At 33.5% G+C, this 16,529-nt stretch overlaps 1 protein-coding gene across 1 annotated transcript; it reads right to left on the reverse strand.

Annotated features, from left to right (window-relative positions):
* Positions 1 to 1,587: 1,587 nt before the first annotated feature.
* On the reverse strand, positions 1,588 to 14,947 carry LOC142345965 (uncharacterized). Its single transcript, XM_075398432.1, has 3 exons — positions 14,482 to 14,947; positions 6,066 to 6,307; positions 1,588 to 2,134 (listed from the first exon to the last, which is right to left on the reverse strand). The coding sequence occupies exons 1-3, from the start codon at positions 14,935 to 14,937 to the stop codon at positions 1,738 to 1,740; spliced, it is 1,095 nt and encodes a 364-aa protein (XP_075254547.1). The 5' UTR covers positions 14,938 to 14,947; the 3' UTR covers positions 1,588 to 1,737.
* Positions 14,948 to 16,529: the final 1,582 nt, after the last annotated feature.

A 16,529-nucleotide genomic window follows, 5' to 3' on the forward strand; every position in this document is an offset into this window, starting at 1 on the left:
ACCATGAACGCTTTTTATTTATTATTTTACGACAATACGTGCGCAGTAGTCATACAAACTGGAATGATTCCATTTTTTCTGGGTGTTTTATCACCTAAATTAATCGTTAACGTCTCACGTAACAAATATTCTGATGAGAACTTTTAATAGCTCATGCATGACGAAAATTCCCGGAGTCAATTTCTGTTTAGATTTTGCTGCAAAACATTTTTCACAGATAGCAGTGAAAGCGGAAACATTTTATTCTTCTAATTATTCAGAAATTGAAGACTTATTTCAGCTGCAAACGAAATTATTCAATTATACGACACAAATTTTGATCTTGAATATTAAACGTTGGTGTTCTCGCATTTGCACTAAATGAAACGCAAAAAAAAAGAAAAACCTTATTAAAATTTTTAAAATATAATTTGAGACTACCTTTTTTGTCTGGTTCCCAATTGAAGCCCCTAAAAATCGCAAAAATTCAGTTAATCAAATTAATTCTTATTGAACAAGTATATTACTTTTACAACTCAATTATAAATGATTGAAAATTAAAATTATCAAATCCGATAAATATGACAATATAATAGATTACGGCAAAAAATTGGAACTCTTTCGCACTTAAAGCCCACTCCCCCCCCCCCCCACCTCCCATTCTTCGTCTTTAATACAAGATAAAGGGTTTATACTTCTATGGGACCCATAGTAAGAAGAGCCAAAATTTGCAAAATTAAACACCAAGACAAATTATCATGTTTACAATTTTTTTTTACATTTACGTACATTACGTAACATTTAATACATCTTTACAAAATTCGAACCAAAAAAATCTTTTCACTGTTCTCTGATGAAAACAATTTAATTCTGCCTGAAAAACGCTTTTGTGGGTATCGTTATTGGTTACTTCAGATCCATTTCTTTGTGACAATTTGACCCCGCCCGCGATTAATCTATTTAATTGTTAAATACAACCTGAATGATTTTTTGTGCTTTTATTTACCGACAAATTTATTTTCATAATTAGTTGTTTTTGACAAAAGCGAATTTGCTCAGAAAAACTAAATAAATAACACGTCATGTAATTTTTAACCCCCGCTTGTTTCAATCTTTTTTATTTTTTATTTTAATAAATTGCCTTCGAATAGATGAACAAATGGATAGAATAAATGAATGAGTTTTCTTTACAAAAGATGCTCATAATAGTTATATAATGAAAAGCTCCTTTGTGGAAATGTTCACATCATGGTTAGTTCAAAGGACTGAATGTTTTTGGACCTTCAAGGGCCAAGTTCAACCTCATTACTAAACTTTATTATTTTTTTTGCTAAATTAAACTTTATTATTTGAGAGATCACAATAGAACAAGGTAGCACGGAAATGGGAAAAATCCCTAATCTGTTCTGCCTTATTATTTCTGACAAGCTGTAGGATTGCTATAAGCAAATTTAAACGGATTTATTCAGTCTGTCTACCCCCCCCCCCCCCCCCCCCCCAGGTTAGTGGGTATATAAATTTTACGCCACCAAGGTGCGCGTGCTAAATTTATCACAATAACGTGCTATATAAATCATAAAATTTAATATTGGGGGGGGGGCATGAAAAAACATTGGGGGGACATGAAAAAATTTGGTGGACGGGGCGGGGGGCAGAATCGATCCATTTATACAACTGTAGAATATTGTAAACTGTTCACTGGCTCAGGTGTTGCCAGGACAGGAGACAGGTTGCAACCATTCGGAGTACTTGAGAGTTTCAAGGTGTTTCCGGAATTTTGCGCATGTTGAAATATGGCGTATAGAAATCATGAGCATAAATAGAGCGATTCACAAAGTGTACCTTTATCAAACCACCGTCAATGGTCGGAGATTCTTCGCCCCTATGTCTAAAGTTACGCACAGACTGAACGAAATCTGTCAAAACTCCCTCATCGGTGATGATAAGTTTTTGCGGCCATTTATCAGTGGGTTCCGCTGATGCGAGGAACAGAAAATTAGGGCTTATAATTTGGAAAATGAGTGGCCTTCCTTTGATGAGAGGCAGGTAGAAATGGTCCAGAGACAGGGCTCGATCGGATACAAACGGGTCATCGACAGCTTTCATTTCATAAGCATACAATAACAAGTTTGAAAACATTGTCCCGATCGTCAGCCTGTTCAATACACAAAGAGACTAATTATCTGATTAACAACCCCCCCCCCCACCCACCTAATGCCCCAATTAGGCACTCCCTTTGGATGTGGTCACACGTTATCTATGTATGTGAATTATCACTGAAAATAGGCATTTAGAAAATACTAACGGAAAGGAGATTTGAAATTAATAAATTGGTAACCCAGCTTGAGGTCCAGACCCAAATTTGCTTCTGATCAGATTTTCCAGACCAAAATTATCTCTGATCAGACTTTCCAGACCGAAATTATCTCTGATCAGACTTTCCTAAACGAAATTATTTCTGATCAGACTTTCTAGACTGAATGAGTTCTGATCAGACTTTCCAAACCGAATGAGTTCTGATCAGACCATCTCCAGACCATGGTCCAGACTCAAATTCAGACTATTGCCCAGACCTTAATCAGACTATGATCAGACCCAATTTCAGACTCAAATAGCCTCTGATCAGACTCAGTCGAGACCATCTCCCCAGCTGACCACTCTGATCAAAAGCACTCAAAATCGCCATCGTCAGCCCTCCCGTCCTTTAACCACAACACTTAAATTGTCCACTCTCCTCCCCTCTCATCAGCCTTCTTCTCAACCCTAACCCCATCGCTTGACCCCCACCCACAACACACACACACACACTCACACACACACAGACACAGACAGACACAGACAAACAGACACAGACAAATCGGTTACCACATAAACGCACACACAAAACTTACACACACGTTGGTTGAGATTTTACTGCAAAATTAGCTATAAAATTAAAGATTTGCGTTGAATTTGAAAAAAAATATTAGACCTCTGATCAGACCCAAATGCGCTCGAAGTCGCCTCTGATCAGACCCAATTGCGCTCGAAGTCGCCTCTGATCAGACCCAAGTGCGCTCGAAAAGATTATGATCAGACCCAATTGCGCTCGAAGTTGGCTCTGATCAGACCCAAGTGCGCTCGAAGAGGTTATGATCAGACCCAATTGCGCTCGAATCCGCCTATGATCAGACCCAATTGCGCTCGAAATTGCCTCTGATCAGACCCAAGTGCGCTCGAAATAGTCTGATCAGAGAAAGATTTTACTTATGAAAAAATCTTCTAATTTTGCTATAATATATTCATTTCAAAAAAACTGATGTTTGCAGTATTTAATTCATCTAAAGAAAAATCAATTATAAAAATATTGCGAAAGAAAACGAAACCCAACTGTTGAGAAATTTTATTTAGTGTACCTTTTAGTGCATATTTCTGACTCAATGGATGAGTTTAGACAGCTTTCCATAAGAAACATCGTGGTCTCCAGTTGATCAAAGTTTTTTCTGAAGGGGACCGGCCTCTGTTATTGGCTGGACTCCTGTTTTCTGATCAGAGCTATCGGAATTTAGATGAGTCTCTGATCAGAACGCTGCTTTATGGCTGCCTCCTGGCAGAGCCAACATCTCTCATCAAAAAAACCAAAAAATGGGGGGAAAATGCGCTCGAAATGGTCCCTGATCAGACCCAATTTCGTTCAAAAGCATTTCTGATCAGACCCAAGTGCGCTCGAAGTCGCCTCTGATCAGGCAAAAGTGCGCTCGAAGAGGTTATGATCAGACCCAATTGCGCTCGAAGTCGCCTCTGATCAGACAAAAGTGCGCTCGAAGAGGTTATGATCAGACCCAATTGCGCTCGAAGTCGCCTCTGATCAGACTCAAATGCGATCGAATCCGCCTATGATCAGACTTTTCAGACCAAAATGACCTCTGATCAGACCATCTCCAGACCATGGTCCAGACCGTTGTGCGCTCGAACTTCCGAAAAGACCCTGTAATTTCGGTCTGGGAACACACGGGTGTGCGCTCGACTGGGTCTGATCATAACTCAATTTGGGTCTGGACCTCAATCTGGGTAAGGATAGCGCACTACGTATTATATATTGCAAAATATATATACTTTCTTCAGGCGTTCAGACGCCACTAAAAAAGACGAAAAAGATCAAGCAAAAATATCAGAACTTGCACAACTCTGTGATCGTTGGTTTATATTTTCCTTATTGTCTTATATATAACATATATCAGCCAATGGGTGATCAAGTCTAATTTTTTCTTTCCTTTCATAATATATACTATACCAATGCGTTAATTATCATTTTTTAAAATTGGAAGAGGGTTTTTTAAAAAATTCATTGAAAATTCAAAAAATTTGAACCCCGTCGGAGGGGTTTCACAAAACAAGACAAATATTTAACAGTAGTCTAAATGATGGTAGTTTACAAGACCTTGGAAAAATTTGGCCGACTCCTGCGACCATTTTCATTCCTCCTGGTTTTGGGATTACACTTTCTGCAGTTGTTGAGAGTTTCAATAAATTTCTATGAAAATTTGAAAATTTCTTTGAAAAAATATGCATATACTAAGCCTTGAACAAATTGTTTAAATTGCTACAGATGATTTTCTCAGATTTGAATTTGTTTCAATGAATTTTTTTCTTTTCTCACTAAACGTGCGTTTTTACCATACATGATTTGTTAGCATTACAAAAAAATGGCAGGAAAAAGTTGATTAGAAACAATAACGAATTTCCAGTTTCGAAGACAAGATATCGAAAATTTATGCCTGAATTCAAAAGACAAAATAGAAAAGCAAAAACGAAATTACCGTATTCAAGAAATTACAGAAAGAATTGCAAAGCGTCTGGTTTAATGTTTCTAACGGTTAATTTAATGGATTTCATGTTTTATGATCTTCTATAATAACAGTTTTTGATACAACATGATAAACCATGATTCCCTGATAGTACCCCAGTGATTCTGGGATTTTTTTCGTGTAAGATCTGATAAGATGCTTACAAAGTATTTTTATCGTGTAAGATCTTGTAAGACCTTACAAGATAAAAGTTCTTAGCAAGCATCTTATCAGATCTTACACGATAACAGTTCACAAATTGAAGAATTTTTATCGTGTAAGATCTGATAAGATTCTTACAAAGAATTTTTATCGTGTAAGATCTTGTAAGACCATACAAGATAAAAATTCTCATTTGCTGTAGCTTTTTGGCTACTGCTTGAAAGCAACTCTGAATTGTCTTCAATATGAGGAACATAAGTTTCTTATAAGATCTTACTCAATAAACATTCTTAGTAAGCATCTTAGTAGATCTTACACGATATTAATTCCGCTGACAAAAAGGAATTTTTATCGTGTAAGATCTTATATGATGGAAGTTTTACCGTGTAAGATCTGATAAGATGCTTACTTAGAATTTTAACCGTGTACGATCTGACAATTTGTCTTTTTAAAATCTTGTAAGGGGATGCATCTTTTTATCGGTTCCTATAAGACAATTTTGTAAGAAAATTGTCAGATCTTACACGATAAAAATTCCAGAATCACTAGGGTACCGAGTGTTTGAAATGTAAAAAATATATCAACTAATGGGTGATCAATTCCCATTTTTTCTTTTATTTTTTTACCAATGTGTTTATAATCAACTTTTAATTGGCAGAGAGTTTTTTCAAATGAGTTACTACAGATGGCTTTCTTTTCCAGATGAGTGGACCAGACTTATCTGGCTCTTACTGAAGTTAAAAACTTATCAACTATTTTTTTTTTCGTTTTTATTTTATGTGTGTCAGTGCCTAATACTGTGCCTATTACTATTAAAAGTGTAACTTCATTGAGACAAAAAACGATTACCAATCGATGTGTTTCAATGTTTGTATAAAACGGCCTTAAAAATTTTTCAGAAAAGACGTTGGTTGGTGAGCAAATTTTCAGTGATGTCTGGATTAAAGATGTGCTATAATTGCTTGAAAAACTAACAAAAATAGGGGGAAAAATTGACCAAAAAAGCCATGTTGTCGCAAACGATAGCCTATCTCCTTTGTCCGTAGCAGCCCAAGCGTTCATGAAGTGCTGAAGTTGAACCTGAAATGATAGACTTACTTTGCTTTAGATATAGCCCGTATATCTGTCATAAATTGCATGAGAGCATGAGGGCTGAATCGCTCCACATTTTCACTCACGTTGAGTCCGAATGTCTTGAATTGTTTCATTGAAGTTTCGTCCTTTTTTATCTCAGAATCGAAGTTTAGCCAGTTTTTGTTGTCGTCTGTTGCAACCCATGTAATTTTTGAGGTACACAAATGCTTCCGAACGAGACAAGCGTATTTGAGGGCCATAAAATACTATAAAGGCAGCTGTTTTTTTGTCCTCGCTATCAAAAATTATCGGTTTACAAACCTATCTTAACGATCTTTTTCACTGAGCAGTATGATTTAAATTTTGATCAGCAACCCAGTGCTATGAAATCGGTTTTAAAACTTCCTAAATTGCGTCAAAAAATCAAAAGAAAAAAGTGTTCGAAGAAAAAATTAATTGGCGGCAAAGGAATATTTTATTATGCCACTACAAGACTGTGATCTTCTCCACTTCAGGTGGTAATTGGGGAAAATTTAAGCAGTTCCTACAAAAATTCACAACAGTCATTGCAGTCCTTGAATTTTTGCATCGAATTGGCTAAAATCTTGAAACCAGAGAGAATCTTTCCAGATTATTTGTATCAATTTCTAGATTTTCTAAGAATTTTGCCAGTTTCTACTTGGTATCAAAACAATCTTGAAGAAAACAATCTTTTTTTCAAAAAATTATCTAGATTCTTTAACTTTGCTATGGAAAACGTAGAAAACGTATGGACCGAGCAAAATTTTTTTCCGACCCCACTTGTGGGGGGGGGGGGCGGAACTATATACTCAAATGGGTTTTTTTGTTCAGTCAATTTTGGCCGATCGATATATTCGTCGTAGAGAAATGTGAGTGGTATCATTAAAAAGCTGGTCCAGCGTAGAATTCAAAATTAAAAAGATTTTTTTTTATTTTCGTTTTTTCCGACGAGTTATCGAGGATTGAAGTTTTGTGTGAACACACGATATTTGTTCACTTTTAGTGTAATTTTTCTCCAAATTAAAATATTTTCTTTGAAAATAGTATTTCAAAATTAAATTTCACCCCAAAAAATGGACCAATTTTGTGTTCCTAATAGACTAAAGACGATAAAAAAGACTAGTTCTGGTCTCATAGGGAAGTTCACTATCAAAAAAAAATCGAAATCTATTTGAGATCTCTTTTTTATAAAACTTTTCTTTTTTTTGCTTTTTTAAGTCACCTAGAGACAAGTCACTTTTTTATATCTAGGTTCCATTCATGAAAAACCTCCTTTACCGTCTAATGAAGCCCAATGAACAAAAACCATCGTTTTCAAGGAATTGCTCGTGTTCTTTTTGGCTTCGATTCTGAGTTTTCGTAATTTACAATGAAATTTTGAGTTTCCTTTTGAGGTTTTACTAATTTTTTGCAGTCCTATGGCAAAAACTCATTGACTAACAGTGCGATATGTTCCATAATGAGCCTTAAGTGAACATATCTAGTGCTTTGAGGAGACCGCTAATGGCTGTTAAGTCTTAAAGTAATTTTTCGAATTTTTTTTAAACATTAAAGCATCATGAACTTATTTGCGTGAAATGTAATCCTGTCCAGGGGTGACACCACTCTCCTCCTTCTTAATGCAACCAAATTTATTCTGGTTAGCGGTTTTGTTATCTAACTATTGTTTATATGACTTCAATGCCACAAAATTTCAAAAAGTTAAAATAAAATTTTGGTTATTTTAGTATCATTGGTTACTTTTGAAATTTTATCTTTTTATCCAAATAATGATAGCTCCCATTGGCTTATAGAAGCTTTTCAGTGGATCACAAGTAAAGATTTCGTAGAAAAAATTATGGTTTAAATGACTTCGACACGTTCTCGCACTTTTCTTTTGAATTTTTGGTTTTTGTTTGCTTTGTTTGTTGTTTTAATAGTCATAAGACTTATTGTGAATTCTTATTGAATACATCTGCGTGAAAAACAGAAAACTACTCCCATAGGTGAAATTTTGAACGTATTTACTGTTTTGCGTTGAAAGCTATTGAATTTAATGGCTGTTAAGAGTTTAAAAATAATTTTTCGAAAAAAATTTTTGAATACTAACAAATCTTAAACTTTTTCGTGAACTGTTAGTCAGTGTTAGTATTGACAGGACCCACTTGTTTTCTACTGCTACTAAAATAATCTGGTTAGCGGTTTTATCTTCTAACTATTGGTTATATGACTTCAAAGACACAAGATTTCAATTTTTTTTAATTTTGGATATTTTTGTATTATTGGCTACTTTTGAACTCTTATCACATTATCCAAACCTTATACACATTATCCAAATATTAATCTAATCCCATTGGCCTAGAAATGGCGTTCAGTGGATCGCGGATAAAGTTTTCAGAGAAAAGCTTATGGTTTAATTGGCTTCGACACTTTCTTCTCGCACTTTTCTACGGCATTTTGGTTTTTGAATGTTTTTGTTATTGTTTTCACGGTCATATGACTAATTGTGATGTCTTTTTTTTTATATATGCATGAAAATTATCTGTTTGCTCCCATCGGGTTATATTTGAGCGTAGTTGTTGAGCGCTGTTGAAATATTTTGAGTTTAAAGGCTGTTAAGAAATCAAAAATAATTTTTTTTGAACATTAACTAATAAAATAATAAATTTTTTTTGAACATTAACTAATCCTAAATGTTTTTTTCGTGAGTTGTTGGTCAAAGTCAGTACTAATGGAATCTTTTTTTGTTCTACTAAAGACAAAATTAATATGGTGAGCGGTTTTATCTTCTACCTATTAGTTTTAAAACTTCAAAACCAGGAGAATTCATAATTATATTTTTAATATTCGAGTACTATATTTCTTTTTTGGATGCTTTTGAAATCTCATAGCATCATCCTACTGCTGATAGTCGCCATTGGTTTATGGAAAAAGGTCAATGGATCATAGATAAAGTTTTCAGAGAAGAGCTTATGAATTGAATTGCTTCGACATTTATCTCTGGCACTTTTCTACCAAATTTTTTGCATTTTGCCTGTCTCTGTTGTTGTTTTTATGGTCAAAAATTTGTCGTAAGGTCTCATTGTTGAAATATAGTTGGCAAACAAACTTTTTGTCCCATCGAGACATAATTTAGCGTTTTTACTGGCTGCCGCTGAAAGCTAATGAGTTTAATGGCGTTGATAATACGTGTTTTCTCAAAAATTTCATGGTTCTAACGTATTTGTTCAAATTTGTTGATTTTTTAAAACTATATTGATGAAAAAAAATCCCATTGCTCTTAAAAACTAATTGAAAATAGAAGAGTTTCTAGTGAAAAGTTCATTTTTTAATGCCTTCGACACTTTTCTCGCTCAACTTTTTCTTGAATTTGCTGTTTTTGTTCTTTAGGTAGCCGTAAATTGCTGGCAGGTCTCATAAGCTTGTAATTTAGGATTGATGTTACCCGAATCAGTCAGTTTATAGCGAATAGTCCTAAAGTTTATGATAAACAATTTGAAACATTTTTCAGTTTTTGTTGTTCTTTTCGTCAAATTGTAACCTATTTTCATCAATGATCTATTTTGTAACCTATTTTCCATCCAATTCTTGTATTTAGAGAGATAACATATCTATTGATATTATGTGTCACCAATGTTTTGTTTATTGGACAAATTGCGTTTTTTTGAACGTTTATTGAGTGGCCATTTTTTGTGTTTCCTTTTATCTTCTTTCAGAGCAATCGCGTAATAACAGATCCAAATGGTTTTCAAATGTGGCCCAAGTAAACTTATTTAATCTCTCAGTATAATTCCTTCAGCTCAATCAGTAGAAATAACAATTGAATTGAAAAAATACATAATTTTCAGATGATAGCTAATAATTTTAATGGTAGCAACAGTTTTTATGTTCTCAAATCGTTTTTAATTTTTTGAGTTTCTCTTTTGTTCGTTTCTATGGCTTAGTGTAACCAAAGACAGTCCTTTTGGTTTTGTAATGACTTTTTAGTAATTTTTCAAAAAAATTTTAGTTAAAAGCTAATGTTTTTAGGATTTTTGAAATTTCTTGGTGTAAAAAATGTTGATTATTTTTAATGTTTCGCCTTACTGTTTGTCCTTTTCGTCTATATGTTAACTAGTCTCATTTGAAAACTTTCCATCTGCTGTATTGTTAGGAAAAAGTAAACTTAAGTAGTTAAGGTTTTATTTGACTGCATTTTGACGTTGTTTCTAGGTGCTTTTAAATTTAGATTTTCAGCTTTGCCGTGATATTTTTGTTTGTGCTAATTTTGTTGTTTGTTTCTTTTTGTCTCTTGGTCTCAAAGATGTCAGATCACGTTAGCGCTGTAATGAGGCATGGCATTATGTAATTCAATTAGTAGATAGGTTGTGTGACAATTGTTTCAAACTGAAACATCTATTTTTGTTATCTCTTCATTTGGTCGACAATTTAGTCAAAAATGTAGATGAGCTCGGGTCGGAACATCATGTGCGAACGCACATTAACGAGGCGCCTTGTTTTTACTAAACTGGAAAAAAGTAGTTTAGGAAAAAGAATGGCATCATTTTTTTGTCATAACGTTCAATGAATTGAAATAAAATTGCAAATTTTGATCGTTTTTGAGGAACTGTTCCATATACAGGTAGTTTTCAGGACCTGCTCTTCAGTGATTTAAGTTTTTTGTTGATTTCTGGCCCTGTTCATTTTGTTTTTTTTTCAGCTTTTAAGTATCATTTAACTTCAAAATTATTATTACGTAGTTGCATTTCTCTTAACCATGAGATTTTTTACTTCTATTTTTGTCTGGTTTGATTTTCAATCTACAAAATAGTGAATTTGATTTGCATTTTCCTTCATTTTTTAAAAAAAATTATTGATGCAATTATTTGATGCTGATGATTCATTAAATTATTGAAAAGCGAAAACCAGTTCGCAAATTTGGTTAAATTGAGGTCTATGAAAAATTATTCACCTAGACTAGGCCACCCTGTAAAAAAAATAACACTGACTTTTTGGTAGTAACAATCATCAGTCGATTTTTATATTAAATTAGCTTTTTGTCTCTATATGATAAATTGTGTAAAATTGATGTCAAAGTATTTAAAGTTTTTATAATTATTGTTACAATTGCGAACTTCAACAACTACAAATATTTCTGACAATAATCCGTCTCAGGCTCTCGCTTATGAATTGATAAATAATTTCTAGGTAAACAAAATCAACTGGATCCCATTCTTCTCGTCCTGGCATAAGAATATTCCCTTAAACTTAGAGAAATGTGTCCCTCTAATGTCAATAAAGGTTGTGTTCACTAATTGTCTTAATTTTTTGGTTACTTTTTCTATATTTTGAACAAAAATTTTTGTTTTCCGAACCAATTCTCTTTTCCTTCTCATTTCTTATCAATTCTATCTGATTTTTTCTTCTTGAACTCTTGGGATAAAGCAAAATTTTTCATTTTGAATTTTTTGTTTCGGAAAAAAACAGTTTCCGCCCTTTAGCACTTAAGTGTGCTGTTTCATTATTCTTTCAATTTTTGTGTGCTTTATTTTTTAAGCTTATGAATGGGTCAATCCCTTTGTTAGTTTTAGAATTTAGTTGGTTCGCATTTTTATTTCTATTTTTCGAGTAAAAAACATAACGTTTTTTGTTGCATGTCTTTTTTATGGTTTTTAAAAAATTAAAAGATGATTTTCCCTACCTAAAAAATTTCCCCGTGATTAGCAGCAAGTTAAGAAAATCTTCTTCAGATCTGATCAACCATAGCATATGTGTTATATATTTTTGCATCCCAGAGGCGCACTAATTTTTTTCATCGTGATGTGCCCTATAAAAACACAAAAATTGTGATTGGGGTCAAAATTGGTGATAGGGTGGGATAGACAATCCTTTTTACGTCCGATCATACATTTTTCATTGATTTCATACTATGTTTAATATGATTCTTTTAAATCTACTAGGTCATATTTGATTTGTGTGAACTCTTAGGAGTCATACTCTTAGATACAGATATCATGTCTGATTTTTTTGAACATCATTAAGGAAGCATTGAAAAAATTGAAAACTGGAAAACGTATTTTTTTGTTTCCGGTAGAATTTGATATAACTTCGTCGAAATGTTACAAATTCATATAATGTACATAAAACCCTCACTAATGTCAAGATGCGAGTATAATGAAGTCAGAAACTGTTTAAAATTAATACATTGCTTGTGCAGTCAACATTTGACTTTTTGCATGAACTAAAACAGTAGCTTCGGATATTTCACGCAGTTAAAAATTTTTTTAGAAAAAAAATGCAATCACTTTTGTTTTTATTTATTAACTAATTACTATTTATAAGTGTTTAAGTTGACTGAATTCACTAATTTTGTCCTTTGGCAACCAATTTTGCAATAAGTGTGGTACTGTAGGGTTTTTGGCGGATAACAAAGAGACGGCATAGAACCACTTAAGTGGTCCCTATCTATGAAAAACGAAAAACAAAGAGAAGAAAAGAGATATAAGATTCTGGGTAATCATACTAGAATGATTTAAAATTTTTTGTTAATTAAAGGAGAAGTCATATTAAAGTCAACGAGATGTCTTTTTAAGTTTATTGAATTCACATATTTTGTCCTATAGCAACCAATTTGGCTTCTTGAACTCTTGCGATAAAGCAAAATTTTTCATTTTGAATTTTTTGTTTCGGAAATAAACAGTTTTCGCCCTTTAGCACTTAAGTGTGCTGTTTCATTATTCTTTCAATTTTTGTGTGCTTTATTTTTAAGCTTATGAATGGGTCAATCCCTTTGTTAGTTTTAGAATTTAGTTGGTTCGCATTTTTATTTCTATTTTTCGAGTAAAAAACATAACGTTTTTTGTTGCATGTCTTTTTTATGGTTTTTAAAAAATTAAAAGATGATTTTCCCTACCTAAAAAATTTCCCCATGATTAGCAGCAAGTTAAGAAAAACTTCTTCAAATCTGATCAACCATAGCATATGTGTTATATATTTTTGCATCCCAGAGGCGCACTATTTTTTTTCATCGTGATGTGCCCTATAAAAACACAAAAATTGTGATTGGAGTCAAAATTGGCGATAGGGTGGGATAGACAATCCTTTTTATGTCCGATCATACAGTTTTCATTGATTTCATACTATGTTTAATATGATTCTTTTAAATCTACTAGGTCATATTTGATTTGTGTGAACTCTTAGGAGTCATACTCTTAGATACAGATATCATGTTTGATTTTCTTGAACATCATTAAGGAAGCATTGAAAAAATTGAAAACCGGAAAACGTCTTTTTTTGTTTTCGGTAGAATTTGATCTAACTTCGTCGAAATGTTACAAGTTCATATAATGTACATAAAACCCTCACTAATGAATGTCAAGATGCGCGTATAATGAAGTCAGAAACTGTTTAAAATTAATACATTGCTTGTGCAGTCAACATTTGCCTATTTGCATGAACGAAAACAGTAGCTTCGGATATTTCACGCAGTTAAAAATTTTTTTAGAAAAAAAATGCAATCACTTTTGTTTTCATTTATTAACTAATTACTACTTATAAGTGTTAAAGTTGAATGAAGTTAGTTTTAGAAACTAGTTGGTTCGCAATTTTATTTCTATTTATTGAGTAGAAAACATAATATCTTCTGATAGGCGCAAAGCCAGGAGTTAATTGTCAATTCATTTTTATTTGTAGGTGGAAAGAGTTATAATTAATAGTATAAGCAATTATTGATTTTTTCAATAATTAGTAATTATTTCAAAGAAACTCTTTCAAAGCTTGTGAGGAGATGATGCTTTACACAAATCTGATAAGAGCAAAAACGCTTAATTTGGAAACTAACGAACATTATATTTTAAAAGCTAATCTATTTTTAATTGTTAATTGAAAATTATAATTATTATTAGAAAAATTTATCAAACAATTCAGAATACATTAGCTTTTTGAAATATAAGTTCGCTAGTTTTCTTGTTTTTGCGGAAATTTTTGGCCCTCATTGTTGTAAATAAACACACCAAAGTGAGAGCCGTGCAGATGCAAAAATTCTGCAAGATACGCTTCTGTCTTGCCAGATTTTATTGGATCAAAATCCAGACTCTGAGGGAGAGGAGGGGTGGGGGGAGGTTAATTTGTTCAAGAATTTTTTCCCATGCGCCAAATCTTTATCCAATCAAATTTTTGATTGTTTAGTTCTCTTGCCAGTAAACCAGGTTAAGATGTGCATTAATGATCAGACCCATCCACTCAAGTGTTCCCTATCTTTAAACATAGAAAAACAAAGGAAAGAAAAAAATATATAATTTTTGGTAACCATACTAGGATGTTTTATATTTTTTGAGAATTATTCGAGATTTCATTACAAGATCGCACTAAGCAATCAAGTATGGACAATATAAAATTATGTGAAAATGGAAAAAAAACGAAGAAACTCAAGGTCGCGTGGAGATTGTAAAAAAACAGTTGCCTTATGTGCGGGTAGAATATTTTCACTTGACCTCTTCTCTGTACTTCGTATGTGGACGGAAGTGATCTTAGACAAATCAGGGTTCGATTCCTTAATTTTACTTTCCCTCAACAAATTTTCTATGGATTTTTCCGAATACTCGCTTAAATGCAACATGTGTTTTAAAAGGACTCCTCGGTACCAACCAGGAACGTCTTCGTGGCAAAATTCCAACGACCTTTTGACCTCTAAAGGTACGTTTATAAGGTACTTTTGTTTCTCGGCCCGGACACTACCAGCAGAAAACACTTCTCGTTGCTTTCTCTCCTGTGCTGATAAGCATATTTTTGAGTCGTTAAAATATTTGGCAAAATTTCCGTAATCGTATGGAAAACCAAAATCGTTTATAAGGCACGAGGACACTGTTTGTAGGGCCACTGCTATGCACGTTTCAATACGGTGTAAAATAGTACCCATGCCCCATCGTTCCGCCGCCTTCTGCTTAGTGGCAGTGTCACTACAGGGAAACAAGCCTCAATTGGTTATATGGGGGGAGGGGGGAATAGGGTTTCATGTGTGGAAAAACGAAATAATTGATGAAAATTCATCAACTAATATGTTGATCTGTTTTTTCTGATAGACGCAAAACCATAAGTTAATTGTCAATTCATTTTTCTTTGTAGGTGGAAATGGTTATAGATAATAGTATGAGCAATTATTGATTTTTTCAATAATTAGTAATTATTTCAAATAAACTCTTTCAAAGTTTGTGAGGAGAGGATGCTTTACACAAAATTGATAAGAGCAAAATCACTTAATTTGGAAACTAACGAACATTATATTTTAAAAGCTAATCTATTCTTAAATGTTAATTGAAAATTATAATTATTATCAGAAAATTTTATCAAACAATTAAGATTACATTAGTTTTTTGAAATATAAAGTTCGCTAGTTTTCATGTTTTGCGGAAACTTTCGGCCTTCATTGTTGTAAATAAACACACCAAATTGAGAGCCGTGCAGATGCAAAAATTCTGCAAGATACGCATCTGCCTTGCAAAATTTTATGGGATCAAAATCCATACTCTGAGGGATAGGAGGGGTGGGGGGGGGCTAATTTGTTCAGGAAATTTTCCCATGCTCCTAATCTTTATCCAATCAATTTTTTTATTGTTTAGTTCTCTTGCCAGTAAACCAGGTTGAGATGTGCATTAATGATCAGACCCATCCACTCAAGTGGTCCCTATCTATAAACATAGAAAAACAAAGGCAAGAAAAATATATAAGATTCTTGGTAATCATACTAGGATGATTTAAATTTTTTTGATAATTATACGAGATTTCATAACAAGATCGCACTAAGCAATCAATTATAGACGATATAAAATCATATGAAAAGCAAAGAAATCAAAGAATTTCCAAGTCGCGTTGAGATAGTAAAAAAACAGTTGCCTTATGTGCGGGCAGAATATTTTCACTTGACTTCTTCTCTGTACTTCGTATGTGGACGGAAGTTATCTGAGACAAATCAGGGTTCGATTCCTTAATTTTACTTTCCCTCAGCAAATTTTCAATGGCTTTTTCCAAATACTCGCTTAAATGCAACATGTGTTTTAAAACGACTCCTCGGTACCAACCAGGAACGTCTTCGTGGCAAAATTCCAACGACCTTTTGACCTCTAAAGGTACGTTTATAAGGTACTTTTGTTTCTCGGTCCGGACCGCACCCGCAAAAAACAGTTCCCGTTGCTTTCTCTCCTGTGCCGATAAGCATATTTTTGAGTCGTTAAAATATTTGGCAAAATTTCCGTAATCGTATGGAAAACCATTATCGTTTATTAGGCACGAGGACACAGTTTGTAGAGCCACTGCTATGCACGTTTCAATACGGTGTAAAATAGTACCCATGCCCCATCGACCGGCCGGGTTCCGCTTAGTGGCAGTGTCACTACAGGGAAACAAGCCCCAATTGGTTAGATGGGGGGAAGGGGGAATAGAGTTTCATGCGTGGAAAAATGAAATAACTGATGAAAATTCATTAATTAATGTGTTGATCTGTTTTTCTGATAG

Source organism: Convolutriloba macropyga, chromosome 9, assembly GCF_964194025.1.
Source record: "Convolutriloba macropyga chromosome 9, txConMacr16.3, whole genome shotgun sequence".
Classification (NCBI taxonomy): domain Eukaryota; kingdom Metazoa; phylum Xenacoelomorpha; order Acoela; family Convolutidae; genus Convolutriloba; species Convolutriloba macropyga.